Here is an 18,226-nt window from a genome sequence, read left to right on the forward strand (position 1 = left end):
AAGTTTCATATGTTATTGACACCAAGGGGGGACAAAAAATCTAAACATCACTCAGTCTTCCCATCCTAATGTTAAATTAATACATTAATCTTCAATAATAGCATCTCGTAGTTATAGCTTTCATAGCTTTTTGGAGGTATTTAATTAGTTACCTTTGTTCACCAAATGTTTATTGACCTCCTACATGTACTAGGTTTTTTATTAGGTGTTATGTACTAAAAAATGAATACAAAATGACATTCCTGCCATCAGTGAGTGCACAGCATAGTAGGAACAGTGAAATGGCAGCTACAATAAATAATAAATGTAATGGATGTTAAAATAGAGGTATATACACTACACTACCTGGGTTCTGAAAAGGGGATATCAAAAGACGGGAAAAAACATCCATGAAGGGATGTGGACTCTCAATTTAAAAGCAACTGAAGATGCTTCCAGACTTGGTATTGAGTGAAAAAATTGAATGAAATTTATGTATCCCGTAGCAATCTTTAGTAACTTTGGTTGAACCAAGTAAATCAGGTCAAGTGGGTATTAAATAAATGTTTGGTAAGTAGAAAAACCTCCAATGATCAGCATTCATTTTGTAGATTGACAGTTTGCATGCTTTTGTGTTGAGTATTTGTGAAAAAGATTCCATTTAGAGATAAGTTCTTGATAGGAAGTATGAAATATTTCCCATCCTATTTTGATTTCTGGGATTGAATTAAGGGAAATAAATTAAACGGTGTATTACTTTCAGTGTCTTGCCATTTATTTTACCATAAAGTGAACTAAAATGATTTGAATTATTTCATGCCAGGTGAAGAGACAAATAACGTCCTGCTTGTTTACCAATAACATTGGTTTCGGTTCTCTATTGTGAATAACATACTGTTCTAGAAACTTATTTTCCTCTTGGGTGCAAAAGATTTAAAGGCAAATTCTTTCTCTATTATGACTTCCCTCATGGGCAGGCTAATTCTAGGATACTTCATTCTATTTTCTTAATACAACTTTTTCAGTTCTTTCAAAACTTTCCAAGGATTATATTTTTCTAGGAAACTGTCCAAAATTGAGCTAATATAATTTATTTTAAAACTTTCTCTGTTTAATTGGAAAAACCATAAATATAATTTATAAGTATTCATTTAATAGTTTTTAAGCTTGACTTAAAGGGGGTAAAATTTTCTAGGATTATATTTTCAAAATCTAGAACAGATTAATATCCTATGTGGTTCTTTGGGAATTTGTAGCTATTATTTAAGCAAAATACTACAGTTGGATTAACATTTCTACTTCTGATATACTCTGTATATAATCGATGCAAAAAAAAAAAAAAAGACAAATCTGCAAATGAACAGAATAAATCTGCACAATTCCCTTCTTCTGAGTCTCCGGTTTTTCAGACATTGCTTTCTTTCTTCCATTTGATCTATAACATTCAGGACAGCTAACACTTCCGTTGGGCATATTCATTGCACAATTTTAAATGCATCATTGTATACATTTGGCAATCTAGCCCAGAAAAATGGGTCTCTATCACAGGACACAAACACTTGGCATTCCTCTTGAGGGGCATTAATGCACAATTGTTGGCCAAGCAAACGTAACTTTTGTTAATGTCTAGAAACACAGTCATTGCATTCTTCAGTAATAAATGTCTAAAATATATTTACTGCTCAAGAGCATTAATTAGAGCGTTCACAATAAGCTCCTAGGATTTTAGCTCACTTTCTTCACAAATCGGTGGCTTGTTGAAGATGGTGAGGACAGAACTGTTCCTGTGAGCTTTGTTTCTGCTGGGGAGCAACAACGTTCCTGGTTTGCTTCTTATTTCATGAAGAATGAAATCACAGCTACCTGGGAAATCTGTGAGTGACAGACAGCATATAATAGTTATCTCATTGTGATTTTCACTTCATTTACTGATTACAATCTGGAACAGACTGTGTGTGATTGTTCACTGAGGGATAAGCTTGGATAAAATGTGAAGATTTCAGAAAATAGGTTGCTTTCCAAGATTAAGAAAGAGCCAGCCAGCTCTATAAACTGCCTAAATATAGAAATGGGCTATTTTATCAGGACTGCTCTGAAAAACCTATGAAAAGATATATTTTAACTTGTTTATTGTTTTTGTTCTGATTACAAAAGAAATACAATTTCATTATAAAAATTAAAAATACCAGTTGGCAAAAAAAAAAAAATCCACTCAAATAGTTCACATTTTAATGAATATTCTTAGAGTTTTTCTGTGCATAACATATAACGAAATCATTTTGTATATATCTTCATTTATTAATGTAAACCCTTATGTCATACCAAACACTGCTGGGGATACAGTAACTGAAGATGAACACCCCCTGACTTATTGAACATATATTGTACTTGAAAATGTGTCTAAACTGTGCCATTTGTAGCCAGATTTTCATAAACAATATTTTTTTCTATTTGTTTATTTTTTTTCCATAGACAACTATGCCATTTTTTCCTGCAAACTAATTTTTATACGTGCAGAGCAGCCCACTGAATGAGTGCACCGCGGTTTACTTAACCCATCTCCTCTTGTGGGACATTTGTTTTATTTCCCATTGTGTGCCATTATAATGGGTTGCAGTTAGCAACATAAAGAATATTTAGAAGTGAAATTATTTTAGAAACAAATGAAATTTCTAGCCCTATCTAAATTTCAGCATTTATTCTCTTTATAAGAATCCCTATTTGCTACTAGAATCTGCCATGTCAGACACCTATTTGTCCAGAAGCTCTGGAGTATAGATTACTGTAACTAAAGGAACTTTTTAATTTTTAGTTCATTTTCCCCCCAAAGCAGAGCCTTCATATATGAATATATATCCACTGGCATTCCTTGTATATAAAAGATGTTTCAGCATTGTATAAAATGCTTATATTAAAGCAGTCCTATTTGTTGAAATCCTGCTTCCTTGCATGATGGCTATTCCCACCACAAACCATCTTTGTAAGTAGAAGAATAACTGAGATTGTAAATAGTTGCATATGAGTTGCTACAAAATCATAATTTATGGTTACATTGTCTTAATCCTGGCAGGTGGGTTAGTTTTAATGTGTAAGGTCTCATTTTGTTTTGTACCACTCGTAAGTCTGTTCAAATCACACACATGCACACACATATATATACATATACTTTTTTAACATGAAGATTAATGAGGAAAATAATTATATCTAATTCTATTACCATACCGAAGGTCAAAATTCCAATGAAATTAAGTAACATCCTTAAAGAAGCAAGAGAAAGCGGTGGTAAGGAAATTGCTATTTCAACTACAATTCTATACCTGGTGCTACTGTTATTTCCTGGCAGGGCCTTAGGCAAAGCAGTCAGTGTTACACTCCAACTACCTCATTTGTGAATGGAGGCATCCACTCTTCCCTTGTAAATATTGTTTTAAAACACTCGATCAAACTTAAAGTCCTGCCTAATTTCAAAGTCATATCACTTTCCAACTGCAATTTGACTTCCCAGGATTTAATGGAGAACTTGAACACTTTTTTTTTCCTCTTGTAAAGAAGTTATGGGGCTTCCCTCGTGGCACAGTGGTTAAGAATCTGCCTACCATTGCAGGGGACAAGGGTTCGAGCCCTGGTCCGGGAAGATCCCACATACCACGGAGCAACTAAGCCTGTGTGCCACAACTACTGAGCCTGCGCTCTAGAGCCCACGAGCCTAGAGCCCGGTGCTCCGCAACAAGAGAAGCCACCGCAATGAGAAGTCCGCGCACCGCAAGGAAGAGTAGCCCCCGCTCGCCGCAACTAGAGAAGGCCCACGCGCAGCAATGAAGACCCAACGCAGCCAAAAATAAATTAAATTAAATTAAAAAAAGAAGTTATGAAAGACAAAATGCATGGGATAATTAAGGAGATGATTTTTTCAGGCTATTGCAACAGGAAGGATGTTCATAATTAGGAACATCTCAAAGTAAAGGAAGGGGACTGAGAAACCCGAAGAGGTAGATTAAACATGGGAGTCAGATCCACTGAGGAAGGGTAGCGGTGGGTCTTATCTCAGAATATATGAGAGCAAAATGGCCATTTCTCAGAAAACAAAATGGTGGGGGGATTTTTCAACCTTTGCTGTGCTTTCCATGAACACTGGGGCTTCAGAAAAAGTTCAACATTGTCAGTTGTTCTTCCATTTTAATCCACTGCTGAATCATAATGCTTTTTGGTCAATGATGGGGCCAAGTGACGACAGATTTCACGGTCATTGGGAAAAATTACCATAGTTTTCTTTTCAATATATAGATACTTAATTTGTTGTAGGAAAAACTGAACTATGTTTTATTATCAGTTAGGTCATATGAAGGATGAACTATTACTTTTAAACCTAGGATCAATATACTTCATTATAGAAACTTATTTATACAAGAATGCTTCAAAGGCTTTCTACAAAATTGTGCTGCTAGTTGATCACTTCTTGCCTTAGGCAAGCAAAAGTATCAATAGATGAAGTTAGAGTGTCATTACCAACTACTTTTAAAGCTAGTGTGAAGTAATAAGACTTTTTGAGGTTTGATATACAAGACTGTGTCCTTTAAAAGTGACATATAAGTTCTAATATTTCCAAGCAGACTATTTGAACAAGGCATCCGAAGGATGGATGTGTTGCACCCATATTCGTTTCTTTTACTTCTTCAGAGAACATTAATGCAGGTGTTTCAAGCATTTTGCACTTTAAAGAAGTGTTATAAACATAAACCCACTCATCAAATACATTTTTAGAGCTATCACACCACCCCAAAATAGCTTAAAATATCTTTTGTTAATTAGGTTGTACCTTGGATGAGGTCATATTTAAATTAAATGGCGAATCAAGGTGAAAGGAGGCTCACTTGGGACCTGATAAACAGCTTTTAAATAAATATGCAATTCAGGTAGACAGAAAAGAAAGAGAAAGCTTTGTGAAAATGAGCTCAAATAATTTAATACGACTTATAAAGATAATATGAATTTAAAGTAGGAGAGAAAAATAAGACAAAGGAAAGACCAAGGTGGAAGCTAAAAATGTGATTGATCCACAAAACAAACTCCTTAAAGTCCCATATATCTTGGAGAAAGATTTGGATTTGAATGTAGAGTTAATTACTTTGATTATTTTGGATAATATCCTGGTCTAGATTAATGCAATCAGATGACTATTGCTCATTTGTACAAAAGATGGTGTGTCTTTGGGCAATCAAAGCAATTAAATTGCATGTTGGTCACTAAGTAATCAATATGCCATCTTGACACGAATAACCCATTTCAAATTACTCTCTCATGACCTTATCACTTATCCCTTTTATGCAGTGAATTTACTGGTGGAGAATTTCCAGTGAGTTCTACTTGGTTACCCATTTATCATATTTCTTCCTGAACCATAGTTTTACGTGAAACAGTTGAAACTTGTTGGAGGTACAGGTAGAAAATGGCTGTATTTTTCATCAATTATTGTCAAACATGCTTTATTAGCTATTCCTTCTCCGCCCCTTGCTGACTTCTCAGGTGAATCCCATTGCTTTTTGGATACTTTGAATTATCAATCAATCAACAAGCACATACATACATACAAAATACTCACTTTGATAACAATGATAATAATTTTCAGTTATAATGCCTAGACTGATTAAGTCTGTTTTCCCTTCTCCCAGCTCAGGCCTGCACCCTGAACTGAGGAAATGGTCCAAGGAAGAACGCAGAGTCTATTCTTCAATACACACCTCTCTCCCACCCTCCTCCATTCCACCAGGTTTAGGGGCAAGGAATGGATGGGGAGGATTAGGGAAAGAGTTGGCAAATCTTCTACTGAAATGACATGGATTCTAGCTTAGTTTGCTGATGTCCTCTGGTTGGCAGGTCGGGTCTGCTTCCCGGGCGTGCAGTCAGTGCCCTCACGCAGGGCCTCACCCTTGGAGTTTAATGCTCTGCAGTTGCTATCTTATAGTTGTTAATAATGTCATCTGAATTTGTTTTTCAAGTGAAGTCTTTTGTGCAGTTCTGCCTCCCTCCCTGTGAGATGGGTTCTGGACCTCGCTTTCCTGGCCCCCTCTCCCTGCCCCGCCTGAAGCCCACGGCTGCCCTCTGCCCCTGTCCGAAGCCTCACAGATGCAGGGTGGGTTGGGTCGGGGGGCACATCCCACACCCTGTAACCGCCCTGGGCAGGTAGCACCTTGGTGTGTTTGGAAGGTGACTGAACTAGAGCAAGGCTCTCACTACCCCAACCCAGGTAAGGAGTGTTCCCTGGGCGGAAGGTTGCAATCTCCTGAGGTTTGCTGGTTTGCTGTGGATTGGGGCCATGACCAGTGCATCAGGGATTGGTTTCTCCACCCCTGGTCAGGGCAGTGCTGGACCAGAGTTTAGCAGGTGGGGGACCTCGACAGCCTGTGGGGCAGGTGCTCCTGGGCATACATGGGTCCAAGTGGCACTGAAGGGCCCTCCAGTGCTCCTGAACGTCTGCACTCACCTTTCAAGTATTCCTATGCTCCCTAGAGCATGACACGAAATAGCAAATTGAAAACACCGCCATCATAGTGAAGAGAGAGGCTGCAAAAGAAAGGAACCATTTTATACCTTAGAACCTTTAATGACACTTTTCCCCTACCTTTGGAACAAGGAGCTCCATGTTTTCATTTCACACTGAGCCCCACCAATGATGTAGCTGGCCTTGATAACGGGTGTTCAAATGTTGAAGCTTTCAAGGGATGCAGGTGAAGGTTCTTTTGGAGGTCTACACACTAGGCTGCATTAAAATTAAACCTGAGATCTCTGACTGACCTCCTGCGGCCCCATACCTCCTTTCCTGTCCACGCCAGTGGGCCCCACTGCCTCCTAATGCTTGGCCTTCATCACCTGCTATGTCACTCTCTTTGGCACGGTACTTCCCGATGGACCAAGCCCAAGTATTGATACTTTCCTCAGCACCCCCTCCACCCAGAGGATACTCAAGGGTCCTTGACAAGACAAAGGGTGATGGAGCAGTTGCCTGATGCTGCCTTTTGGCCTCAGAGTGCCGCCTCCTTCAGGATCCTGCCGGCAAGAAGCAGCCACTTGGGTCTGTCCACAAACCCTCCCCCGGCTCCCACAGCCATGGCTCAGGCATCCAAGAACTTTGTAACTACACCGGGCTCTTCTTTGATAGCAGCCCCAGGACAGACCAGCAGGTTCACAGCTCAGCAAGCAGCAGGTCAGGTATTCCTCTGCAGATGCCCCCAGTCTCTCTGCTGGGCTCTGGAGTCCCTGTCACTTGGCTTGGGGGAGGAAGAGAAATGCTACAGCAATCTCCACTAGTCTGATGATCTTCTATTCCCATATATTCCCTACTGCCACAGATTGCCCTTCAATTTCCAGTGTTCTCTTTACATACTCTGAATGTGGGTGATGGTCATGGAACCTATTTTAGTGAGTCCTGTAGGGCAATGTTGAGCACCTCCTCTGGAGAAGTGCAGAATGTAACTGCAGCACAGTGTGAGGTTAAAAGCTGGGTAGGGGTTACTACTAACACAGTAGTTCCCCACAGAGAAATTACGGAGGGGCTAGAGACATTTTAGGCTGTCACAAATTGGGTGCGGGCGCTACTGGCATCTAATGGGTAGACGCTGGGGATGCTGCTACAATGCATAGGTCAGCGCCATGCAAGAAAGAATTATTGGCCCCAAATGTCAGTAATGCCCAGGTTAAGAAAGCCTGCTCTAAAGCCAGACTAACTAGATTAAAATCTTGGTTCTACCTCTTCTTACTCTGTGACCTTTTTTTTTTTTTTAAACATCTTTATTGGAGTATAATTACTTTACAGTGTTGTCAGTTTCTGCTGTATAACAAAGTGAATCAGCTATATGCATACACATATCCCCATATCCCCTGCCTCTTGCATATCCCTCCCACCCTCCCTATCCCACCCCTCTAGGTGGTTGCAAAGCACCCAGCTGATCTCCCTGTGCTATGCGGCTGCTTCCCACTAGCTATCTATTTTACATTTGGTAGTGTATATAAGTCAATGCTACTCTCTCACTTCGTCCCAGCTTACCCTTCCCCCTCCCCGTGTCCTCAAGTCCATTCTCTATGTCTGTGTCTTTATTCCTGTCTTGTCCCTAGGTTCATCAGAACCTTTTTTTTTTTTTTTTAGATTCCATATATATGTGTTAGCGTACAGTATTTGTTTTTCTCTTTCTGACTTACTTCACTCTGACAGACTCTAGGTCCATCAACCTCACTACAAATAACTCAATTTCGTTTCTTTTTTATGGCTGAGTAATATTCCACTGTATATATGTGCCACATCTTCTTTATCCATTCACCTGTCGATGGACACTTAGGTTGCTTCCATGTCCTGGCTATTGTAAATAGAGCTGCAATGAACATTGTGGTACATGACTCTTTTTGAATTATGGTTTTCTCAGGGTATATGTCCAGTAGTGGGATTGCTGGGTCATACGGTAGTTCTATTTTTAGTTTTTTAAGGAACCTCCATACTGTTCTCCATAGTGGCTGTATCAATTTACATTCCCACCAACAGTGCAAGAGGGTTCCCTTTTCTCCACACCCTCTCGAGCATTTATTGTTTGTAGATTTTTTGATGATGGCCATTCTGACCGGTGTACTCTGTGACCTTTGACTAATAACTTAGTCTCTTGGTGCCTCATTTTCCTCACATGCAAAATGAGGATAACTGTAGCATCCTTCTCATAGATTTTTGTATGTATTAGTAAGTTTGAGTACAAATTTTAAAAACTGCCTGGAAAACGGTAGGTGCTCAACAAAAGTATTATGATTGTCTCTTGTTTTTGGGCATTAACTGAAATTTCAAGTGAAAATCCCATTAGGTATACTCCTATACAAATTATTTCATCACAGTTTATGCATTCATTTTTAGAAATATTCGTTACTGGCTGCGATTATTGTTAGTTTGGACAAGTGTTGGGTAAGGGTAAACTTTGTTCCCATTTGTTCATGTGCCCCTTGATCATCAGAAAGAGCTTCTGGTTTCAATCATCTTAATAGAATGAAATAAGGACTTTCTTTGTGACCCCTTTGCCTGTCTACAGAGCTATGAAACGCACAGGCCAGAGCAGAGGTGAGCAATTGATCCCCTGACAACTCCTTGTAGCCTCCCCACCCAAAAGTCCTGATAATGAGTCAAAAGGAGAGAGTGTTAGGCCGAAATTACTCAAATAATTACTTTTGTTCTTTTCTTCTACAGCCACACTCGCAAGAATTTCCAGCATCCTTTTAAATCAGGATTAATTCTCTCTCCGGGAGCAACACGATATTAATTATAGTTGACTTAGTACAAAGCAGCACAGTGTAGCAGAGAGCCCCAAAGGGCAGCGATGGAGAACCTGGACCGCTAGCTCCCTAAACCTGGGCAGCTCACTTACCCCCTCCGGGCCTCAGTTTCTCCATTCATTAAAGGAACAGGGTGGTACTAGAGTAAGTACCCAAATCCTGAGCCTCATCCCGCCCCAATTCAAGAAAAACCCTCATTTTATTTCCTTTAGCACCAGAGAAAAAAATGTGCGGGCTTTAACTCCCAACATAACCCTGCATCCGGGAGCTAGAAGCAACCCGCCTCCCACCCGCTGCGGACCGGCCGGCGGGCGTGGAGAAGGGCGCCCAGCAGGCGGGGCCGCCGGAGCGTGCGCACGTCGCGCAGCGCTGCGCCGCCCCACCCCGAACCCACGCCGCCGCCCGCTTGGCTCGCGGCCGCGCGCAACAGGCAGAGCCCGGTGAGTGGAGCGGTCCAGGCCCTCCGTCCCCGCCACTGCTATGTGGGGTGGTGCTCAACTTCCGGGCGTCCAGGCGCGAGTGTGGGTGGAGCAAGGTCGGGGTTGCGGGGGACCGCAGGGCTCGGGGCGGGAGCTTCGGTGCGGCCGGGACCCGGCCGGCGGGCGCTGTTGGTTTCGGGACGGGGGACGCGCGCCGACGCGCTCGACGATCCCGGGCACGGGAATAGTGGGCACGCTGGGTCTGGTGCCGCCCAGGGTCGCGGATGGCCAGGGCACCAAGAGTAACCACGTGCTCGGCCGGTGGTCTTGAGACGGGACGAGCACACGTAAAGTTTGGAGGTTTGCAGGGAGGGTGATGCAGGCCTTGGCCCCGCGCGGCGGGCTGTCTGGGAGCGCCACGTGGGCTGTCCTCCCGGGCGGCCGGGCGGGCCTAGGAGACCGGCTTTACAGCAGGGAAACCTGAAGTGCGGGCGGGAGAGCTGCGTCTTTCTCGCCCCACTGTAACTTTAAAATGACAGCCTACCCTCCCTTTCTTTCATTTGTCACCGAATATTTCTAGAACGGCTGCTCGACTGTTGGGTCGTCCATCAGGTTAATAAGACCAGGTTGTTCACTGTGTTTTCAGGAAGTATTGGCCTGGGAATCGCAGGCTCTGATTACTCCAATAATCAGCTGTAAATTCGGCGCCGGGCCTTTGATTTCACTGGGCTCATCTTTAAGTGGAAAAGCCTGATTTATCCAGCTTCTAACACCATCGCTTGGATAGTTTTGCCTCTCTGCCCTCATCCTTTGTAACCTCAGGGTTACTAAAATACATTAATGAGGTTCAATCCATTATTTCTAAAATAGAATTAAAAAGATAAGTGCCAATCACAGCTTTAGGTCAACAGGAGAACCACTTTTCCCTCTCTGAACTGATAAACATCAATGCAGGCCCAAAGGAAATGTTCTAAGTCAGCCTAGGCAACCTTGTTACAGGCAATATATCGTTTCTGTCAGTTTGTGTGTGTTCAGCTGAGCTGAGTTTGCCTATGATCCTCCTCTATGTTAGTGGATCTACAATTCTCCTGCGGAGAACTGTTACTTTTCTTTTTTAACTTTTTTAAAACTCTGTTACTGCAGATTTCTGGGCTCAGCTACCAGAAGTGCTAGTCCAGTAGGTTTGATATGGGGCCCAGAAATTTGCATACTAACAAGCTTTCCTGGTGATTTGACTACACTTTGTAAAACACAGCTCTGGAGATTATAAAGACACACCTCCCTCTCCTGGTTGGTAATGACCTCTGATGGCTAAGGTGCCTTTCAGCTCTGACCGTACTGTTGAATACTCAAGCTACAGCTGCCATCAGAAGAATAATCCCCACTGAACAAACCATCTGTTTTCCCCTAACTCTGTTTTGTGTAAGGCTTTTGAGATTTTTTTTTCTCTAAAATTGTATACAAAAGATGAAAAAGGGAAAAAAAATTCAGCAAATGTTTATTGAGGACCACCTATGTGCCCTGCTCTGTGCTAGGCTCTGAAAATGTGCAGATAGTTGTCCTGTGTTAAGACTTCTGGTCAGTGAATATTACCATAGAAAAGAAAGTTAGGACGCTTAAAAATATAAAGGCTTTGTTTGTATTTGTTGCCTGTAGAATGGGTATCACTGTTGATTTTCTTGTGGAGTTTAATCCTTCAAAGTTGTTTAGGTTAGTTGCTGGTTTTCATCTGTGGGCAGTTAGTAAAATATGAACCTTGAATCTTTTAACTTAATCTTTTTACCTTTTAACGCTATGGTCAACTTAAGTTGGAAACAATTGCTTTTTAAAGGCTTGCTTTTTTTCCCCCCTGTAGCTTATAAAAATACTTACTCTAACTTCTGTTTGGGTGGTCTGTGAGATTCAGAGGCAGGCTTGTGTTTTTTTCCAGATAAAGCATTCTCTTGTTTAGTTCCTATAAAAATCAGGCTGTACTTTTCCAGATAAAGCATTCTCTTGTTTAGTTCCTATATTTCTTACATTACAAAACACACTTTTTTTTTTTTTTTAAGTTTTTTATGTTTCTGAAATTGTGATGCAGCTTACTATTTTGTAAGTTTAATGTGGTGTAGTATGTCATCTGTTCTCCTCTCAACCTCCCAAAAGCTGTTAATAAGAATGGTTGTCTTACAGTATGGGTAGTGTGAGAATCAGAGAAATAGTATGTTTGCCTAATAACCTCTAAGCTGGGTTCCAATGAACTGAGCCTCAAGTCATTTCAAAACGAACACATAGAAACAATAAATGATGTAACTTTTGGCAGTAAAAGTCGTGAAATTCATAGTCTAACAAAAGCATTTGTTATGCACTGTTATTTGTTTTGTTACTGATTGTAGATGGGAAATATGCTTCAAGTGATTTTATTTTTGGCTTAAGTATTTTGCACACTTTGTTTCACCACACTTCCTGGTGAATATGCTTATACTGTATTCATATACTGTGCTTAAGGAAAACAAGCCTTTTGTTTGCATCTTCCTGCTGCTCACGTCCCTTAATAAATTTTAAACTGACCAATTGTGAGGGATAAGAAATGTGTAGCTGAATATGAAATTACTTTTTCATTGATGAACACCTTTAATGATACAAACCTTCTGAGGCAACCTAACAGTTTTTAACAATTAAATGTGAGCAGTGTATCCCGGGTCCCCAACACCATCCCCAGGGTTAGTGATTTGCTAGGACTCACAGCTGATTTATTACAGCAGATGGAGACCAAGTGCTTCATTGCTGCAGCAGCTAGTTGTGACAACATGTGTGAAATGCTGCCAACCAGGGAAGCTCATTAGACACTCAATGCCCAGGGTTTTTATTGGGGGCTCATCATGTAGGACCTTCTGGCTGGCATGTATGAAAATTCCAGACACCCAGAAGGAATGCAGGTGTTCAGGATAACCTGCATTGTTTGTCCAAACCGCTTAGACACAGTGAGTCCCTCTTTTCAGTTAATGGTGGTGGGAACACATCTGAAATCTTAGTTCCCAGACCTGACATCCACCACATGCTGACCTTTCAAAGGATAGCAGGTAGCTCTTTTCTGCACAAGCAATGCTGTCTACTGAATCTTTTCGTATCTCTTGTATTTCTACATCACTTCTGGGCTCCAAGTACTAGCAGTACTTTGTCTCACTGAAGCTTTGATTCTTCAGTTGAGAAAGCATGCTGGTCTGTTTAACTTAAAAGGAATAAGAAACATTTTCAGAGAATGTGTCTCATTGATAATATATCCTAAGACATTAAAGTTTTTTTTTTCCAAAGTTTAAGAAAAAAGCTTAAGCCCTTACCCCTTCAACGCAAGCTTTTAGTATCAATTTGTGTTAGTTTCCTACCATGGTCCTGTGTTTCCTGCCAAAAGCACTGGACCTTTTGAAGAAACTGAGCTATTTGTGGGTACAATATTTAGAAGCTAAAGTGAAGCCACTAGAGAGTTTTAAATAACGCCCCCTTATCCACGGCTGACAACGTCCCAAGACACCCAGTGGATGCCTGAAACCGTGGATGGTACTGAAGTCTGTATACACGGTGCTTTTTCCCTATTCACAAATAGCTATAACAAAGTTTAATTTATAAATTAGGCACAGTAAGAGAATATCCGAATTGCCAGCATCATTACTCTTGCACTTTGGGGCCATCATTATCAAGTAAAATAAGGGTCACTGGAACACAAGCTTTGTGATACTAGGACAGTCAATCTGATCACCAAGACGGCCACTAAGTGACTAATGGGCTGGGTACACTAGACAGAGGGATTAATTCTAAATTTATTTTCTAGGTTTATTCTGAATTTATCAATTATAAATTTGTAAGTTAGTTGTTGCAATGTGTAACACATTGTTCAGGTGCCTACTTCCCAGGCCAGACCATTAATTCTACTCAGTCCATAGTGTAGCTGAAATACAGCTTAGTTATAATGACAAAAGAGCAGAAAACTGTGTGCTTGCAATTCTGATAGCCCAACAAAATAGAAAAGCATAACATTTGTAAATAAGTTATTGGTCTCTGGGAAAAATTGGTTTTTATAAGCACAGTGGTTCTTAACCTTTTTTGGGGATGGGGACTCTTTTAAAAATCTGGTAAAAGCAATGGACCTACCCCCTTTCCCAGAAAAAAAATTTACTTTAAAATAGCATTTTGCAGTTTCAGGAAATTCATATAATTTAAGTTCATACATTCTTGAACTGCAGATGCAGGAGGACACCTGCATTGTAAACGTGAAGACAGTTGTGGTTTGAGGCAGTTCTGAGAGACCTTTGGCAGTACTCAGGGGAGTCGATTCTCTTGCTACTGGAGTGTGGTCTGTGGCCCAGCAGTAGCGTCACTACCTGTGGGCTTGTTAGACATGCAGAATCTCAAGTCCCACCTGAGCCCTAGGCGCCCAGGGGATGTGTGTGCACGTGAAGGCTGGAGGGAGGAGAGCTTTGTTAGAAGTTAATGACGTTGCCATTTTATTATGTCTTATTTTAGTTAAAAAGGTAGAGCTTTTAAAAGCCTTGAGATATAACTATCTTTACCCTTCACTTTCAGCCCCCAATTAGTTTTCTGCTTTATTTTATTTTTCTGATAAAGTGGCAATTTTTAGGAATAAGCTGAGGTTTGGAAGTGAGGCAATTCAGGTGCTTAAGGACCTGGGAGCAGGCAGCTTCTTGCCCCAGCCATCAGGTGGCACCTCTGGCCCAGGTGGCCTCCAGGACAGCAGCTGGGGGTAGTGCTTTGGTGGGGAACACCTGGCCGTGGGCAGCTCTTGGTGGTTCTTGAGTCAAGTATTTATAACTCAGAGTGCTTCTAATTCGATTTGGGATCTGGTGCTGAGTAAAGCCAACTTTAAGATTTCCACTTTGCTGTGTCAATGGCCACAGGCTAAAACTGTGACTAGGAACTGCTGAGATAGTTGAATCATTTAATTTGGGATAATTATACCTTCCAATAAGTAATGAATTCCATGACTTAGTGCTTGTGTACAAGAAAAACATGCCTTCCTTTCTGTGAATATGTGATCTGCATAGTGTTTGAGGCTGAATCATATCTTGGAAGAAATGGTGTTGGCTTCAGGCTGTATCTTATTCTGGTAGAAATGGCCTTGGCTTAGGAAGAGTTCACACAAAGGCCTAATCGTCATGCAAGTTGTGTGTATGAGATCCTCTGACACTGGCACTGGGGACGCCTAAACACGAGTGTTTTCTTCTTTTTGGCAGGTTTGTGTTTCCTCACTGCCTTGCCTTGAACACAACGATGCCAAAGAAAGTGAAGCCTGCAGGGGATGGGAAGGAAGAGGGGCCTGTGCCCTGTAAGCAGGTGAAGGTGGAGGCAGCTGGTGGGCCTTCCCCTTTGAACCTTGACAGTCCCAGTGGCCTCTTTGAAAGTTTAATCTCGCCCATCAAGACAGAGACTTTTTTCAAGGAATTCTGGGAGCAGAAGCCCCTTCTTATCCAGAGAGACGACCCTGTGCTGGCCACATACTACCGGTCCCTGTTCAGGCTCTCAGATCTGAAGAGTCTGTGCAGCCGGGGTATGTACTATGGAAGAGACGTAAATGTCTGCCGTTGTGTCAATGGGAAGAAGAAGGTTTTAAATAAAGATGGCAAAGTGCACTTTCTTCAGCTGAGAAAAGATTTTGATCAGAAAAGGGCAACAATTCAGTTTCACCAACCTCAGAGATTTAAGGTAACAGGTTCTCCCCAGTGCAGAATCCTGGTGTGTATTAAAGTGCTAACATTTGGCCACAGATCAGCTCAGGGGTAAATCTGTTTTGATGATCATTAGGCTGCTGCCAGTTTGAGAAGAGGTAGCACCTGTTTGGTCTTCAAATGCATTACAACTTCAGTGACTTTATGTTCCCTTTTGGCTAAGCTGTTAGAATCTGCAACAACTCAGGCTGGACATGGTGAGGTGTCATTGAGCTGCAAAAACTAAATTATGCTTCAGGTTTATAAAGTTTGTTAAAGTGACGTTACACCTCCAGGAGCGTTTCCGTGGGCTGGTTTATGTTTTGACACATGGTAGACATTTCTGTTTGGCTTGTCCCTTCACTGTAACTTAAGGCACGATAGTGTCAAGGTGATCATTTTTTTCTTGAAGTTTCCTCTACTGCCTACATCTACCTAAGCAGAGGCTTCTGAGCAGTGACCAGACCACATACCAGATGCACGTTTAAGAAGGAGACTTCACCCTTATTAACAGCAGCCCGTCTGGCACTGAGGGGCAGGGTCCTGGAACTGCTGCTGGGGGGCATTCGCAGGTAGAGGGTAGGTTGGATTTGCAAGTCGGGAAGACTGGCTAACCTTTTATTTATTCTGCATCAGTGGTTGACATTTGAGAAATAATTTGCCTCCTCTGTGCTCAGTTTCTGTGTTTATAAAATGTAGACTTAGGATGAGCTAATCTGCTCTTAGAGGCACGAGATCTTTACGTGACAGGTGGCCCAGAACAATTGAGGGCCCATTCCGAGTTTTAGATAAAAGTTTATCCCCATTCAGAAATGCCCTTCTGTGACCCATGGCTGAATCAAAATGTCAGCTTGGGAGGAGGAGGAGGAGAAGAGCAGCGCGTGCAGTTCCACACTGAGGGCGTGGCTTCTGGCTGTGTGATGGCTCCTAGGACTTTGTCATCAATTACCAGTAATGCTTCTCATGACTGAACTCGAGGTGCCCTGTTAGATCCATTAGGCCTCCCTCATCTGTTGAATGCCTTTCCCTTTCTTGTCTACAGGATCCTGAACCTATTTGTACTCTGGATAAAGTACAAGTACTCTTAGACTTTTCGGTACAAGTACTCATTCCAAAGGAGTGAGGCAATCACGAGCAGTTGAAATGTCCTTGGAATGCCATCCTTTTGTCCCTAGCACCCAAAAGGAATTTATAAATCACTTGCAGACCAAGTCATGACGTGTATTCAGAAAATATGGACACCGAGGTACTTCCCTCTGAGCTTGTCCTTGACTCTTTACTTAGCTAGAAGTAGCACTTTTTTTTAAAAGAGTGGTTTTTAGACACCTAAGAACTATGAATAGAAAAGATCACTGATGTTGATTGCATGTAATCTGTTCACAGACCAGCAGAAAGTTACTGTTTGGCATATGTGTGGTGTCCTCTGTGGCTGTCATTTCTGTGCTTTAGTATCATCTTGGGCTCTTCTCTGCTCGTCTGCTTAAGTGCTGCATGTTCCTCTTCCCCAATTTCAAGTGGCCACGACTGCGTTTCCTTTGCCCTGTTGACTCAGCTCTCTAGCCATGTTTATTAAAGCAGGAAGGATGAGCTTTCCCATCTCAACTCAGCCCCCAGGCTAGACTAGGATGCATCCTGTTTTGCTTTGTTTTTTCCACCACCAGGACTTGAGAAGTCTCTAAGCCTCAGGAGCTCACCCTCTTACACTAGAAGCTGGGTTCCAAGTATTATGACCAGATTTAGTGTTGTGTGTGTGTGTGTGTTTACTAATGGATATGTCGATATCAGGACAGAGAAAGTGTAGAGGCAGTTCCTCATTGGCCAGATTGAGAGACTATCAGAGTGAACAGTCAGCCCTTTCTTTATCAGGTCACACAGTGTGCACAGTTTATTATTCTAGTTTGTCTGGAAATGAGTAAGGAGGTAACCAGAGAGTGGTGGGTTGTTCCCCATCTGCTTTGGGTAATCCGTGTATCAAGAGTCCAGATGAGTTTACCAGATATTTACATGTGTTCACTTTTGAACCCTCCAACAGACATTTGAAATAATCGGGGCAATCACTGTGGTCTCCATTTTACGTGGAAAAAACGAGTTCACAGATGTGACTTTTCCATAGCTACTAAGTAAGGACTTCTGATTCCAAAATTAAAGCATTTTCCTAACCATATATCTAAAGAAATTAATTGAAATGTAGTAGGGCTTTTGGCATGTTTGCTTTCACCTTTAGGTGTGAGTGTGGGCTTCTGGTCTTAGCTGTTGTGTTCAGCTGAGTCTGCAGGTAGGTCAGTGGAGAAGGAGGAGGCTCCCCTTTCCCTTTCCCATTGTTCTGGGGTCCTCCTTGGCATCTCCACACATAGTTGGGAGTCATGAGTCAAAGGAGACAGATTTCAGGAGCCTTGTTTGTGCCAAAGTCAGCGCTGGTGAAGCCATAACAGTTGTACGCTGCTTTGCAATGTAAATAGGCTTTGAGATAAATATGTTGTTTCCCACAGTCTTAGGGTGGCAGTCTTCCTTTGCAAATAAAGAAGCTGACTTGTACCTACAACTTGGACTGTGGTGATTTGTCTCCAGATCCCTTTCTACTGGGCCACACTGGGCAGACTGAGAAGCTAAAGGTTCTATTTCCAGGAGAGATAGAAAAATTGTACAAATGATGGGGTTTTCAGTAACTTCTTTTTTTTAAATTTATTTTATTTTATTTTTGGCTGCGTTGGGTCTTTGTTGCTCCACGCGGACTTTCTCTAGTTGAGGCGAGCAGGGGCTACTCTTCGTTGTGGTGCGCAGGCTTCTCATCGCGGTGGCTTCTCTTATTGTGGAGCACGGGCTCTAGGT

At 41.9% G+C, this 18,226-nt stretch overlaps 1 protein-coding gene across 18 annotated transcripts in view; it reads left to right on the forward strand.

Moving 5' to 3' along the window:
* The first annotated feature begins 9,614 nt into the window (after positions 1–9,614).
* Positions 9,615–18,226, forward strand: part of RIOX2 (ribosomal oxygenase 2) — a 31,144-nt gene continuing 22,532 nt past the window's right edge. For 10 of the 18 annotated variants that reach the window (XM_082460463.1, XM_082460452.1, XM_082460462.1 and 7 more), the window contains exon 1: positions 14,927–15,395. In XM_082460463.1, the coding sequence (XP_082316589.1) occupies positions 14,964–15,395 (432 nt within the window). In that variant the 5' untranslated portion in view covers positions 14,927–14,963. Of the gene's footprint in view, positions 9,720–9,791; positions 9,815–9,843; positions 10,059–10,907; positions 11,121–14,926; positions 15,396–18,226 lie in introns of those variants that run through there. The other 8 variants (XM_082460459.1, XM_082460461.1, XM_082460466.1 and 5 more) reach the window with 7 other exon arrangements.

The sequence above is a fragment of the Balaenoptera physalus genome, assembly GCF_965194825.1.
Source record: "Balaenoptera physalus genome assembly, chromosome: 4".
Classification (NCBI taxonomy): Eukaryota; Metazoa; Chordata; class Mammalia; order Artiodactyla; family Balaenopteridae; genus Balaenoptera; species Balaenoptera physalus.